The 16,035-nt window shown below is 38.5% G+C and overlaps 1 protein-coding gene across 1 annotated transcript; it reads right to left on the reverse strand.

The window, feature by feature from the left end:
- Window positions 1-11,275: 11,275 nt before the first annotated feature.
- lamtor4 (late endosomal/lysosomal adaptor, MAPK and MTOR activator 4) lies at window positions 11,276-13,406 on the reverse strand (the record flags this gene model as incomplete). The annotated part of the gene is made up of 3 exons (XM_073480646.1): window positions 11,276-11,538; window positions 11,630-11,747; window positions 13,236-13,406. Coding segments are annotated over 3 exons (387 nt in total), but the record flags the coding sequence as incomplete, so codon positions are not given.
- Between the last annotated feature and the right edge of the window lie 2,629 nt (window positions 13,407-16,035).

A 16,035-nucleotide genomic window follows, 5' to 3' on the forward strand; every position in this document is an offset into this window, starting at 1 on the left:
AGGTACTGTAGGCATTTTCTGTTTGGGAAGGTTCAAAGAATAGTTGACCCAAAAGATTCTGCCCTGAGATCCCAAACTGATATCGAAAGTGACTGATATACAATTAGTGGCTGATTTTTTGTATTGACATGACTGAAACAAACGACAATTGCTCAGCATTCCTCAGCAACATTCCGGTACTGTAGGCATTTTCTGTTTGGGAAGGTTCAAAGAATAGTTGACCCAAAAAAGGAAGATTCTGCCCTGAGATCCCAAACTGATATTGAAAGTGACTGTGTGCCAACAGTGACTTATTTAGTGGCATATGCCACTTATTTAGTGGCATATGCCACTTATTTAGTGGCATATACCACTAAATTAATGTTTCTATTAAAATGACTGGAACAAATGACAGTTGTTCATCATTTCTAATTAACATTTAGGGACTGCAGGTATTATCAGTTTCATATTACAGGAAGCTTAAAAGAACCCTTGAAACCAAAAAGGAAGATTCTCCCCCGAGATCCCAAACTGACATGAAAGAACTTTATTTAGACCCTTTTTACAGCAGCACTGAGATCGAAAGTGACTGATTGTGTGCCAACAGTGACTTATTTAGTGGCATATGCCACTTATTTAGTGGCATATGCCACTAAATTAATGTTTCTATTAAAATGACTGGAACAAACGACAGTTGTTCATCATAACTCGGCAACATTCAGGTACTGTAGGCATTTTCTGTTTGGGAAGGTTCAAAGAATAGTTGACCCAAAAAAGGAAGATTCTGCCCTGAGATCCCAAACTGATATGAAAGAACTTCATTTAGACCCTTTTTACAGCTGCACTGAGATCGAAAGTGACTGATTGTGTGCCAACAGTGACTTATTTAGTGGCATATGCCACTTATTTAGTGGCATATGCCACTAAATTAATGTTTCTATTAAAATGACTGGAACAAACGACAGTTGTTCATCATAACTCGGCAACATTCAGGTACTGTAGGCATTTTCTGTTTGGGAAGGTTCAAAGAGTAGTTGACCCAAAAAAGGAAGATTCTGCCCTGAGATCCCAAACTGATATGAAAGAACTTCATTTAGACCCTTTTTACAGCAGCACTGAGATCGAAAGTGACTGATTGTGTGCCAACAGTGACTTATTTAGTGGCATATGCCATTAAATTAATGTTTCTATTAAAATGACTGGAACAAATCACAGTTGTTCATCATTTCTAATTAACATTTAGGGACTGCAGGTATTATCAGTTTCATATTACAGGAAGCTTAAAAGAACCCTTGAAACCAAAAAGGAAGATTCTCCCCCAAGATCCCAAACTGATATGAAAGAACTTTATTTAGACCCTTTTTACAGCAGCACTGAGATCGAAAGTGACTGATTGTGTGCCAACAGTGACTTATTTAGTGGCATATGCCACTTATTTAGTTGCATATGCCACTAAATTAATGTTTCTATTAAAATGACTGGAACAAATGACAGTTGTTCATCATTTCTAATTAACATTTAGGGACTGCAGGTATTATCAGTTTCATATTACAGGAAGCTTAAAAGAACCCTTGAAACCAAAAGGGAAGATTCTCCCCCGAGATCCCAAACTGACATGAAAGAACTTTATTTAGACCCTTTTTACAGCAGCACTGAGATCGAAAGTGACTGTGTGCCAACAGTGACTTATTTAGGGCAGAATCTTCCTTTTTTGGGTCAACTACTCTTTGAACCTTCCCAAACAGAAAATGCCTACAGTACCTGAATGTTGCCGAGTTATGATGAACAACTGTCGTTTGTTCCAGTCATTTTAATAGAAACATTAATTTAGTGGCATATGCCACTAAATAAGTGGCATATGCCACTAAATAAGTCACTGTTGGCACACAATCAGTCACTTTCGATCTCAGTGCTGCTGTAAAAAGGGTCTAAATAAAGTTCACTTAATTAATGTTTCTATTAAAATGACTGGAACAAATGACAGTTGTTCATCATAACTCGGCAACATTCAGGTACTGTAGGCATTTTCTGTTTGGGAGGGATCAAAGAATAGTTGACCCAAAAAAGGAAGATTCTGCCCTGAGATTCCAAACTGATATGAAAGAACTTAATTTAGACCCTGAGCACTGAGATCGAAAGTGACTGTGTGCCAACAGTGACTTATTTAGTGGCATATGCCACTTATTTAGTGGCATATGCCATTAAATTTATGTTTCTATTAAAATGACTGGAACAAATCACAGTTGTTCATCATTTCTAATTAACATTTAGAGACTGCACTGTAGACATTGTATGTTTGGGGAAGGTTAAAAGAATAGTTGACCCAAATATGGAAGATTCTGCCCTGAGATCCCAAACTGATATCGAAAGTGACTGTGTGCCAACAGTGACTTATTTAGTGGCATATGCCACTTATTTAGTGGCATATACCACTAAATTAATGTTTCTATTAAAATGACTGGAACAAATCACAGTTGTTCATCATTTCTAATTAACATTTAGGGACTGCATGTATTATCAGTTTCATATTACAGGAAGCTTAAAAGAACCCTTGAAACCAAAAAGGAAGATTCTCCCCCAAGATCCCAAACTGATATGAAAGAACTTTATTTAGACCCTTTTTACAGCAGCACTGAGATCGAAAGTGACTGATTGTGTGCCAACAGTGACTTATTTAGTGGCATATGCCACTTATTTAGTGGCATATGCCACTAAATTAATGTTTCTATTAAAATGACTGGAACAAATGACAGTTGTTCATCATTTCTAATTAACATTTAGGGACTGCAGGTATTATCAGTTTCATATTACAGGAAGCTTAAAAGAACCCTTGAAACCAAAAGGGAAGATTCTCCCCCGAGATCCCAAACTGACATGAAAGAACTTTATTTAGACCCTTTTTACAGCAGCACTGAGATCGAAAGTGACTGTGTGCCAACAGTGACTTATTTAGTGGCATATGCCACTTATTTAGTGGCATATGCCACTTAATTAATGTTTCTATTAAAATGACTGGAACAAATGACAGTTGTTCATCATAACTCGGCAACATTCAGGTACTGTAGGCATTTTCTGTTTGGGAGGGATCAAAGAATAGTTGACCCAAAAAAGGAAGATTCTGCCCTGAGATCCCAAACTGATATGAAAGAACTTAATTTAGACCCTGAGCACTGAGATCGAAAGTGACTGTGTGCCAACAGTGACTTATTTAGTGGCATATGCCACTTATTTAGTGGCATATGCCATTAAATTTATGTTTCTATTAAAATGACTGGAACAAATCACAGTTGTTCATCATTTCTAATTAACATTTAGAGACTGCACTGTAGACATTGTATGTTTGGGGAAGGTTAAAAGAATAGTTGACCCAAATATGGAAGATTCTGCCCTGAGATCCCAAACTGATATCGAAAGTGACTGTGTGCCAACAGTGACTTATTTAGTGGCATATGCCACTTATTTAGTGGCATATACCACTAAATTAATGTTTCTATTAAAATGACTGGAACAAATCACAGTTGTTCATCATTTCTAATTAACATTTAGGGACTGCAGGTATTATCAGTTTCATATTACAGGAAGCTTAAAAGAACCCTTGAAACCAAAAAGGAAGATTCTCCCCCAAGATCCCAAACTGATATGAAAGAACTTTATTTAGACCCTTTTTACAGCAGCACTGAGATCGAAAGTGACTGATTGTGTGCCAACAGTGACTTATTTAGTGGCATATGCCACTTATTTAGTGGCATATGCTACTAAATTAATGTTTCTATTAAAATGACTGGAACAAATGACAGTTGTTCATCATTTCTAATTAACATTTAGGGACTGCAGGTATTATCAGTTTCATATTACAGGAAGCTTAAAAGAACCCTTGAAACCAAAAGGGAAGATTCTCCCCCGAGATCCCAAACTGACATGAAAGAACTTTATTTAGACCCTTTTTACAGCAGCACTGAGATCGAAAGTGACTGTGTGCCAACAGTGACTTATTTAGTGGCATATGCCACTTATTTAGTGGCATATACCACTAAATTAATGTTTCTATTAAAATGACTGGAACAAATCACAGTTGTTCATCATTTCTAATTAACATTTAGGGACTGCAGGTATTATCAGTTTCATATTACAGGAAGCTTAAAAGAACCCTTGAAACCAAAAAGGAAGATTCTCCCCCAAGATCCCAAACTGATATGAAAGAACTTTATTTAGACCCTTTTTACAGCAGCACTGAGATCGAAAGTGACTGATTGTGTGCCAACAGTGACTTATTTAGTGGCATATGCCACTTATTTAGTGGCATATGCTACTAAATTAATGTTTCTATTAAAATGACTGGAACAAATGACAGTTGTTCATCATTTCTAATTAACATTTAGGGACTGCAGGTATTATCAGTTTCATATTACAGGAAGCTTAAAAGAACCCTTGAAACCAAAAGGGAAGATTCTCCCCCGAGATCCCAAACTGACATGAAAGAACTTTATTTAGACCCTTTTTACAGCAGCACTGAGATCGAAAGTGACTGTGTGCCAACAGTGACTTATTTAGTGGCATATGCCACTTATTTAGTGGCATATGCCACTAAATTAATGTTTCTATTAAAATGACTGGAACAAAGGACAGTTGTTCATCATAACTCGGCAACATTCAGGTACTGTAGGCATTTTCTGTTTGGGAGGGATCAAAGAATAGTTGACCCAAAAAAGGAAGATTCTGCCCTGAGATTCCAAACTGATATGAAAGAACTTAATTTAGACCCTGAGCACTGAGATCGAAAGTGACTGTGTGCCAACAGTGACTTATTTAGTGGCATATGCCACTTATTTAGTGGCATATGCCATTAAATTTATGTTTCTATTAAAATGACTGGAACAAATCACAGTTGTTCATCATTTCTAATTAACATTTAGAGACTGCACTGTAGACATTGTATGTTTGGGGAAGGTTAAAAGAATAGTTGACCCAAATATGGAAGATTCTGCCCTGAGATCCCAAACTGATATCGAAAGTGACTGTGTGCCAACAGTGACTTATTTAGTGGCATATGCCACTAAATTAATGTTTCTATTAAAATGACTGGAACAAAGGACAATTGCTCAGCATTCCTCAGCAACATTCAGGTACTGTAGGCATTTTCTGTTTGGGAAGGTTCAAATAATAGTTGACCCAAAACAGGAAGATTCTGCCCTGAGATCCCAAACTGATATGAAAGAACTTTATTTAGACCCTTTTTACAGCAGCACTGAGATCGAAAGTGACTGATTGTGTGCCAACAGTGACTTATTTAGTGGCATATGCCACTTATTTAGTGGCATATGCCACTAAATTAATGTTTCTATTAAAATGACTGGAACAAATGACAGTTGTTCATCATTTCTAATTAACATTTAGGGACTGCAGGTATTATCAGTTTCATATTACAGGAAGCTTAAAAGAACCCTTGAAACCAAAAGGGAAGATTCTCCCCCGAGATCCCAAACTGACATGAAAGAACTTTATTTAGACCCTTTTTACAGCAGCACTGAGATCGAAAGTGACTGTGTGCCACTTATTTAGTGGCATATGCCATTAAATGAATGTTTCTATTAAAATGACTGGAACAAATCACAGTTGTTCATCATTTCTAATTAACATTTAGAGACTGCACTGTAGGCATTTTATGTTTGGGGAAGGTTAAAAGAATAGTTGACCCAAATATGGAAGATTCTGCCCTGAGATCCCAAACTGATATCGAAAGTGACTGATATACAATTAGTGGCTGATTTTTTGTATTGACATGACTGAAACAAACGACAATTGCTCAGCATTCCTCAGCAACATTCAGGTACTGTAGGCATTTTCTGTTTGGGAAGGTTCAAATAATAGTTGACCCAAAACAGGAAGATTCTGCCCTGAGATCACAAACTGATATGAAAGAACTTTATTTAGACCCTTTTTACAGCAGCACTGAGATCGAAAGTGACTGATTGTATGCCAACAGTGACTTATTTAGTGGCATATGCCACTTATTTAGTGGCATATGCCACTAAATTAATGTTTCTATTAAAATGACTGGAACAAATGACAGTTGTTCATCATTTCTAATTAACATTTAGGGACTGCAGGTATTATCAGTTTCATATTACAGGAAGCTTAAAAGAACCCTTGAAACCAAAAGGGAAGATTCTCCCCCGAGATCCCAAACTGACATGAAAGAACTTTATTTAGACCCTTTTTACAGCAGCACTGAGATCGAAAGTGACTGTGTGCCAACAGTGACTTATTTAGTGGCATATGCCACTTATTTAGTGGCATATGCCACTAAATTAATGTTTCTATTAAAATGACTGGAACAAACGACAGTTGTTCATCATAACTCGGCAACATTCAGGTACTGTAGGCATTTTCTGTTTGGGAAGGTTCAAAGAATAGTTGACCCAAAAAAGGAAGATTCTGTGCCCTGAGATCCCAAACTGATATGAAAGAACTTCATTTAGACCCTTTTTACAGCAGCACTGAGATCGAAAGTGACTGTGTGCCAACAGTGACTTATTTAGTGGCATATGCCACTTATTTAGTGGCATATGCCACTAAATTAATGTTTCTATTAAAATGACTGGAACAAACGAAAGGTGTTGATCATAACTCGGCAACATTCAGGTACTGTAGGCATTTTCTGTTTGGGAAGGTTAAAAGAATAGTTGACCCAAAAAAGGAAGATTCTGCCCTGAGATCCCAAAATGATATGAAAGAACTTCATTTAGACCCTTTTTACAGCAGCACTGAGATCGAAAGTGACTGATTGTGTGCCAACAGTGACTTATTTAGTGGCATATGCCACTTATTTAGTGGCATATGCCACTAAATTAATGTTTCTATTAAAATGACTGGAACAAATGACAGTTGTTCATCATAACTCGGCAACATTCAGGTACTGTAGGCATTTTCTGTTTGGGAAGGTTCAAAGAATAGTTGACCCAAATATGGAAGATTCTGCCCTGAGATCCCAAACTGATATCGAAAGTGACTGATATACGATTAGTGGCTGATTTTTTGTATTGACATGACTGGAACAAACGACAGTTGTTCATCATAACTCGGCAACATTCAGGTACTGTAGGCATTTTCTGTTTGGGAAGGTTCAAAGAATAGTTGACCCAAAAAAGGAAGATTCTGCCCTGAGATCCCAAACTGATATGAAAGAACTTCATTTAGACCCTTTTTACAGCAGCACTGAGATCGAAAGTGACTGTGTGCCAACAGTGACTTATTTAGTGGCATATGCCACTTATTTAGTGGCATATGCCATTAAATGAATGTTTCTATTAAAATGACTGGAACAAATCACAGTTGTTCATCATTTCTAATTAACATTTAGTGACTGCACTGTAGGCATTGTATGTTTGGGGAAGGTTAAAAGAATAGTTGACCCAAATATGGAAGATTCTGCCCTGAGATCCCAAACTGATATCGAAAGTGACTGATATACGATTAGTGGCTGATTTTTTGTATTGACATGACTGGAACAAACGACAATTGCTCAGCATAACTCGGCAACATTCAGGTACTGTAGGCATTTTCTGTTTGGGAAGGTTCAAAGAATAGTTGACCCAAAAAAGGAAGATTCTGCCCTGAGATCCCAAACTGATATGAAAGAACTTTATTTAGACCCTTTTTACAGCAGCAATGAGATCGAAAGTGACTGATTGTGTGCCAACAGTGACTTATTTAGTGGCATATGCCACTAAATTAATGTTTCCATTAAAATGACTGGAACAAACGACAGTTGTTCATCATAACTCGGCAACATTCAGGTACTGTAGGCATTTTCTGTTTGGGAGGGATCAAAGAATAGTTGACCCAAAAAAGGAAGATTCTGCCCTGAGATCCCAAACTGATATGAAAGAACTTCATTTAGACCCTTTTTACAGCAGCACTGAGATCGAAAGTGACTGTGTGCCAACAGTGACTTATTTAGTGGCATATGCCACTAAATTAATGTTTCTATTAAAATGACTGGAACAAACGACAGTTGTTCATCATTTCTAATTAACATTTAGAGACTGCACTGTAGGCATTTTATGTTTGGGGTAGGTTAAAAGAATAGTTGACCCAAATATGGAAGATTCTGCCCTGAGATCTCAAACTGATATCGAAAGTGACTGATATACGATTAGTGGCTGAATTTTTTTATTGACATGACTGAAACAAACAACAATTGCTCAGCATAACTCGACAACATTCAGGTACTGTAGGCATTTTCTGTTTGGGAAGGTTCAAAGAATAGTTGACCCAAAAAAGGAAGATTCTGCCCTGAGATCCCAAACTGATATAAAATAACTTCATTTAGACCCTTTTTACAGCAGCACTGAGATCGAAAGTGACTGATTGTGTGCCAACAGTGACTTATTTAGTGGCATATGCTACGTATTTAGTGGCATATGCCATTAAATTAATGTTTCCATTAAAATGACTGGAACAAATCACAGTTGTTCATCATTTCTAATTAACATTTAGAGACTGCACTGTAGGCATTTTATGTTTGGAGAAGGTTAAAAGAATAGTTGACCCAAAAAAGGAAGATTCTGCCCTGAGATCCCAAACTGATATGAAAGAACTTCATTTAGACCATTTTTACAGCAGCACTGAGATCGAAGGTGACTGATTGTGTGCCAACAGTGACTTATTTAGTGGCATATGCTACGTATTTAGTGGCATATGCCATTAAATTAATGTTTCCATTAAAATGACTGGAACAAATCACAGTTGTTCATCATTTCTAATTAACATTTAGAGACTGCACTGTAGGCATTTTATGTTTGGAGAAGGTTAAAAGAATAGTTGACCCAAAAAAGGAAGATTCTGCCCTGAGATCCCAAACTGATATGAAAGAACTTCATTTAGACCATTTTTACAGCAGCACTGAGATCGAAGGTGACTGATTGTGTGCCAACAGTGACTTATTTAGTGGCATATGCCACTAACTGAATTTTTTTATTAACATGACTGAAACAAACGACAGTTGTTCATCATTTCTAATTAACATTTAGGGACTGTAGGTATTTTGTGATTGGGAAGGTTCAAAGAATAGTTGATCCAAAAAAGGAAGATTCTGCCCTGAGATCCCAAACTGATATGAATGAACTTTATTTAGACCCGTTTTACAGCAGCACTGAGATCGAAAGTGACTGTGTGCCAACAGTGACTTATTTAGTGGCATATGCCACTTATTTAGTGGCATATGCCACTAAATTAATGTTTCTATTAAAATGACTGGAACAAACGACAGTTGTTCATCATTTCTAATTAACATTTAGGGACTGTAGGTATTATCAGTTTCATATTACAGGAAGCTTAGAAGAACCTTTGAAACCAAAAAGGAAGATTCTGCGCCGAGATCTGAAACTGATTCGAAATATTGTAAGTTTTAGACTCTTTTTAGAGCAGCGCTGACATGAAGAAAAATCACCAGTTTTTTTCAATAGCTCCCAGGTCATTTGAGCCATCGTCTCAAAATCAATGGCCAAATGTCTTGTTATACTGCTAGAATGAGACACATCAGTTTTTATTGGATTTCGGTGGAATTTCCATTTTCCATGAATATTTTGAATAAAATTCGCCATTTTTAGCGAATACACCGGACGTTTTTTTCAATAGCTCCCAGGTCATTCGAGCATCGATTCAAAATCAATGGCCAAATGTCTTGCTATACTGGTAAAATGAGACACACCAGTTTTTCGGGGATTTTAGTGGAATTTCTTTTCTTTTTTTTAATATTTTAAAGAAAAATCACACTTTTTAGCGAATACACCGGACGTTTTTTTCAATAGCTCCCAGGTCATTCGAGCCATCGACTCAAAATCAATGGCCAAATGTCTTGTTATACTGGTAGAATGAGACACACCAGTTTTTATTGGATTTTAGTGGAATTTCCATTTTTCAAGAATATTTTTAAAAAATTCAACATTTATAGCGAATACACTGGACGTGTTTTTCAATAGCTCCCAGGTCATTCGAGCATCGATTCAAAATCAATGGCCAAATGTCTTGTTATACTGGTAGAATGAGACACACCAGTTTTTATTGGATTTTAGTGGAATTTCCATTTTTCAAGAATATTTTTAAAAAATTCAACATTTATAGCAAATACACTGGACGTTTTTTTCAAGAGCTCCCAGGTCATTCGAGCATCGATTCAAAATCAATGGCCAAATGTCTTGTTATACTGGTACAATGAGACTAAACAAGTGTCATATATATAAAAAGGGTCTAAATAAAGTTCTTTAATATCAGTTTGGGATCTCGGGGCAGAATCTTCCTTTTTTGGGTCAACTATTCTTTGAACCTTCCCAATCACAAAATACCTACAGTCCCTAAATGTTAATTAGAAATGATGAACAACTGTCGTTTGTTTCAGTCATGTTAATAAAAAAATTCAGTTAGTGGCATATGCCACTGAGCCAAAAGTGGCATATGCCACTCAGCCACTAATCGTATAGTCCAGTGAGCCACTGTTGGCACACCATCAGTCACTTTCGATCTCAGTGCTGCTGTAAAAGGGGTCTGAATAAAGTTCTTTCATATCAGTTTGGGATCTCAGCACAGAATCTTCCTTTTTGGTTTCAAGGGTTCTTCTAAGCTTCCTGTAATATGAAACTGATAATACCTACAGTCCCTAAATATTAATTAAAAATGATGAACAACTGTTGTTTGTTTCAGTCATTTTAATAAAAACATTAATTTAGTGGCATATGCCATTAAACATCTGTATCATGTTCATAACATGTTAGTCTGGATCAGCTCAGATTATTATCATCAGCACTCACCTGTCCGGCTGTCTAACAGTGTGACCTGTCTGTCTCATCAGTGGCATGTCCAAGCCACCTGTGCCACTCAGGGTACTGGTCTGTACGAGGGTCTGGACTGGCTATCAAACAGGAAACAGGAAATGAGTTACAAACAATTTAAATCTGTCCTGATGCTGATTAAAGACTCTAAAACTTTACATTAAGTTCAACACTTCAGTCATCAACATGATCAATAACGGAGCTCAAATGTTGACGCATCAATATCTTGTTCTGACCTGATCACTTATCACACCTGTTTTAAGGAGGTGCACTGATTGTGTGATAAATAAAACCTGAGCACAGTTTGTTGTTACAAGGACGTGTTCAGTTATGATGTTTACATTATTACATCAGCATCAGTGCTGCTGGATTCTCATCACTAAACTCTGTCGTTACTGAAGATGAAAAAATTATGTTGTAACCAGAGACTTGTGACTGTTAACAAACTGCAGACATGAGATAAGAAAGAAGGTTTAATCTTTTTATTTTCATTCAAACGTTAGTTAAATAGACACATTCAAACATACAAAACTTTATTCAAATCAAACACAAGCTGACGTCCAACTGCAGGTCGCTCCAATGTCATTGACCTCTGACCTTCATCATCAGCCTCACTTCCTGTGGGTTCACCTCTAAACACTGATTGGCTCCTGCTGGTTGTTCTGACGTTTGACCACAAAAACCTTCTGACCAGAAACCGTGACTGTGTAGACGAAATCCTCCAGAATCACTGAGGACAAACAGCAGAGCACAGGTGAGTCCAGATGAGAGGTGCTGTGTGTGTGTGTGTGTGTGTGTGTGTGTGTGTGTGTGTGTGTTACCTGACATGCGTTTGAAGGGCGGCTCTGCTGATCCAGGTAATCTGAACCGACTTGCTGTTCGAACCATCTGCATCATCACACCTGCTGTGTGTTCATCGTTCTCCAGCTCACCTGCAGACTGAGGAGGGGTCACACAGAGGTCAAAGGTCAGGAGGGGTCACAGCCGGGGGAACATGATTAGACTTTTATAAATGATAATGTTTCCATGTTTTCATCTTGTGATGTAAATGTTCTATACACCAAACTCCATTAACATTCTATCAATTTATCATTTTCTTATGTATTCATTTCTGATAAACTTCTTAAAAACTACTAAACCCAATGCCAATGTAAAGTTGTCCTACTAATTATTTATTATAGAACTGGACTGATAATATTATTGATCATCAGGGATCATACGTCAACTCAGCATTTAAAAAATCCCGCAAACAGGTCTGAAATCTTTCATATCTCCCATTATTTCTTACACAGCTCCAACTGTAGTTTGGCAGCTGCCATACAATTAATAAATAATATACTTAGACCACAATGTGATTCTTAAATCTGTTTTTTAAATCACAGTCAGCTGTCGTATTCATTAAAATCAACCAGAGTGTGTGCTGGTAACACCTATTTCAGTGTCAGTAATCACAGCATCAGACCTGCTGATTAAAATAAGCCTCACACCAAACTCCATTTGAAAATCGAGCAATCTAAAGTTTCGTCGTGTATTGATTCCCTGTGAGCGGAAGTTGATTCTTTGCCCTCCAGCAGGTCCTTCTTATGATGTTACACAGACGGACAGGTGGACGGAGTTTGCTGCATAGACATATATACACAGACGCCTCATTGAGCGAGTTGGCCCGCTGCTGCGATACGTCGATGTCGCCACCATATTGGAGGAGGCAGCTCTGCCCCGTGAACTAATACAAGTGAGTGGAGTGAACTTTACAAAGCTCCTTCTACAAAGTGCTGTAAGTTACTGCCTCTCATTTACACATTCACACACGTACGAATATATTCAGGAAACAGATAGGATCCAAAAACAACGTCTGTAACGTCCTCTGATGATTATAAACGTTAACTACTCCTGACATGTTCAGTATACAGGTGGCACCAAACCACCGGATGTGTTTTATAATGTTTTTATGTGTTTACAGCTGCCAACGTCTGTAACGCTGCTACTGTGATGTTAAATGACGGTTAAATATTGAATCTGTGTCTATGTGTAAACACATAAAAACATTATAAAAAACATCCGGTGGTTTGGTGCCACCTGTAAACTGAACATGTCAGGAGTAGTTAACGTTTATAATCATCAGAGGACGTTACAGACGTTGTTTTTGGATCCTGTCTGTTTCCTGAATATATCCGTACGTGTGTGAATGTGTAAATGAGAGGCAGTAACTTACAGCACTTTGTAGAAGGAGCTTTGTAAAGTTCACTCCATTCACTTGTGTCAGTTCACGGGGCAGAGCTGCCTCCTCCAATATGGTGGCGACATCGACGTATCGCAGCAGCGGGCCAACTCGCTCAATGAGGCGTCTGTGTGTGTATGTCTGTGTATACATATCTGTGTGTGTATGTCTGTGGTTTGCTGTGGTGTTTAATGTCACGGGACACTCACGGCCAGGACGCCGTCCTCGCTGATGACCAGGTACCCGAGCTGATCCGGGATCCGCTCCAGACCCGCAGTCAGAGCGGCTGTCGTCTGAAAACAACACACATAACCAGGCTGAGCTAACAGGCTAACTGCTAACAGACTAATCAGACTGTGAACTCCGAGGCACGTAAACGTTCAGACACAGTTCAGATAACTTTATATCAAACATTAAAACATCTCGACTCACCATCTTTTCCTTCTTCTTCTTCTGCTTCTCCTTCTTCTTCTGCTTCTTCTCCTTCTTCTTCTGCTTCTTCTTCTGTTTGTACTAGTTGTATCTCAGCTGCATTTCCGCCTGTCCGTGTGATCCGTCACGTGACTGTTGAGGCGTTCACGTGCTGTCGGAAATCAAACACAATTCCAACAACTTCTCCTTCCTCTTCTTTTGGTGTTTTATGGTGGTTGGCAAACAACTTTTAAGTGAGCATTACCGCCACCTTCTGAACTGGAGTGTGGATCAGAATGGAATACTACGACTACTGGAAGAGGATCAATAAAAATAATAATAACAATAATAATACTAACAATAAATAAATAAACAAGGAAAATAATAATAATAATAATACCTATATTCTTTTAATAAGTCCGATCTTTTCTAAAAAAATAAATATTGCTTTGTACCCCACGTGCCCTGAGTTCAGTTGTAATATTTCTGTAATACTAAATTTGATTTGCTCCCTACTAAGTCTGTCTTTTAAAGTCCTCCTTTGCCACCGATACTCAGGACAATTTATAATTACATGCTCAACTGTTTCTGGATAATTACACTGTTCACACATACCAGTTTCATGTTTCCCAATTACTTTCATCGTACTGTTTAGTCCAGTGTGCCCAAATCTCATTCTTGATATTATATCTTCTTTTTTTTTACTTCTACTATTTTCTCTCATCCTTCCTACCTCCCTTTGGATACTGTAGAACACTCTACCTTTATTTTCCTTGTTCCAACCCTCCTGCCACTTCTTTTCATTTCTACTTTGATTATGCTTTCAACTTCCGCCTTACTATAGTTAACTGTCATATTTACCTCTACTTTTTTTGTTGCATCTTTTGCATATTTGTCTGCCATTTCATTTCTGTCTACACCTATATGGGCTGGAATCCAAGTGAACTTCACATTTACTCCTGCTTTGGTAATTCTATACATAGTTTGAACTATTTCCACCAGAATATCTTGTCTTGTTTCTGATTGCATCTTTTTGAGACTGGTTAATGCACTGCTTGAGTCTGATCCTATTAGTACTTTGTTTGGTTTTTTTCTTTCCACCCACTCAAGTGCTCAAGGAATAGCTACCATTTCTCCTGTAAATACTGATAGTTTGTTACTGATTCTTTTATTTGGCATAATATTTAAATCTGGGATGGTGAACGCAACTCCTATTCTGTTGTTAGTTGTCTTTGATGCTTCAGTATATACTTTCAAGATTCAAGATTCGAAGATTTATTCGTCGCATGCAATTGTCATGTCAAGTACAGCAGCAGGGAAATGAAATTGCAACCACTCCGTTTACTGTGCAAAAAAAAGTGCAACCAGAAAATAAAATTTAAATAAGAAAATAAACTGAAAAGAGAATAAAATAAAAGACTTAAATTTAAATAGAAAAAATAAAATAAAATATATATATATACATATTATAAACAAAAAGACAAAAGTATTTACAGAAAGAACCGTGTGCAAAGTAGCAGGGTGTGTACGCATGTGTGTGATATATGGTGTGTGCTGAGTGTGTGTTATGTTGGTTTATGAGAGTTTATTGTCCGAATGGCCTGAGGGAAGGAGCTCCTCCTCAGACGCTCAGTCCTGGCCATGACACTGCGTAGGCGCTTGCCAGAAGGCAGCTTCACAAACAGGTCATGGTTGGGGTGGTGAATGTCCGTCATGATCCTGTCCGCTCTGGACCTGCACCGCCTGGTGTAAATGTCCTGAAGGCAGGGCAATACAGTTCTAGTGATGCGCTCAGCACATCGGATCACTCTATGGAGAGATTTCCGGTCCTGGCCGCAGCAGTTGCCGTACCAGGCGGTGATGCTTCCAGAGATGACAGACTGGATGGCGGCAGAGAAGAAGGTTTTCTGCAGCCCTGTGGAGATCTTAAATTTCCTCAGCCCTCTGAGGTGATAAAGGCACTGCCTAGCCTTCTTCACCAGTTAGATTATGTGGGTTGACCATGTTAGGTCCTCAGAGATATGAACTCCGAGGTACCTATAGCTGGACACCTTCTCCACTGGGGTCCCGTAGATCTGTAGTGGTGCGTAATGGGACCTCTGCTTCTCCCTCCTGAAATCTACCACCACCTCCTTGGTCTTGGTGACGTTCAGGTCCAGGTTGTTGGTCTTACACCATTTGTCTCCATGTTGTTGGAGATCTGGGCCAATCACCACTGTGTCATCCGCAAATTTCACAATGGTGTTGGTGCTGTGTGTGGCTGTACAATCATGGGTGTACAGGGAGTAGAGCAGGGGGCTCAGGACGCAGCCTTGGGGGGTGCCGGTGTTGAGGGTGCGGGTGCTGGAGGTGCAATTCCCGATCTTCACCACCTGTGGTCTGCCGGTCAGAAAGTTCAAGACCCAGGAGCAGAGTGAAGAGCTCAGCCCCAGATCCCTGAGCTTGGCGACCAGTCTGAGGGGAACTATGGTGTTAAATGCCGAGCTGAAATCAATGAACAGCAAATGTGCATAGTTCCCCTTGCTGATGTCCAGGTGGGAGAGGGTGGAAAGGAGGACATGTGAGATGGTGTCACCAGTACTCCTATTGGGACGATAG

The sequence above is a fragment of the Pagrus major genome, chromosome 14, assembly GCF_040436345.1.
Source record: "Pagrus major chromosome 14, Pma_NU_1.0".
NCBI lineage: Eukaryota > Metazoa > Chordata > Actinopteri > Spariformes > Sparidae > Pagrus > Pagrus major.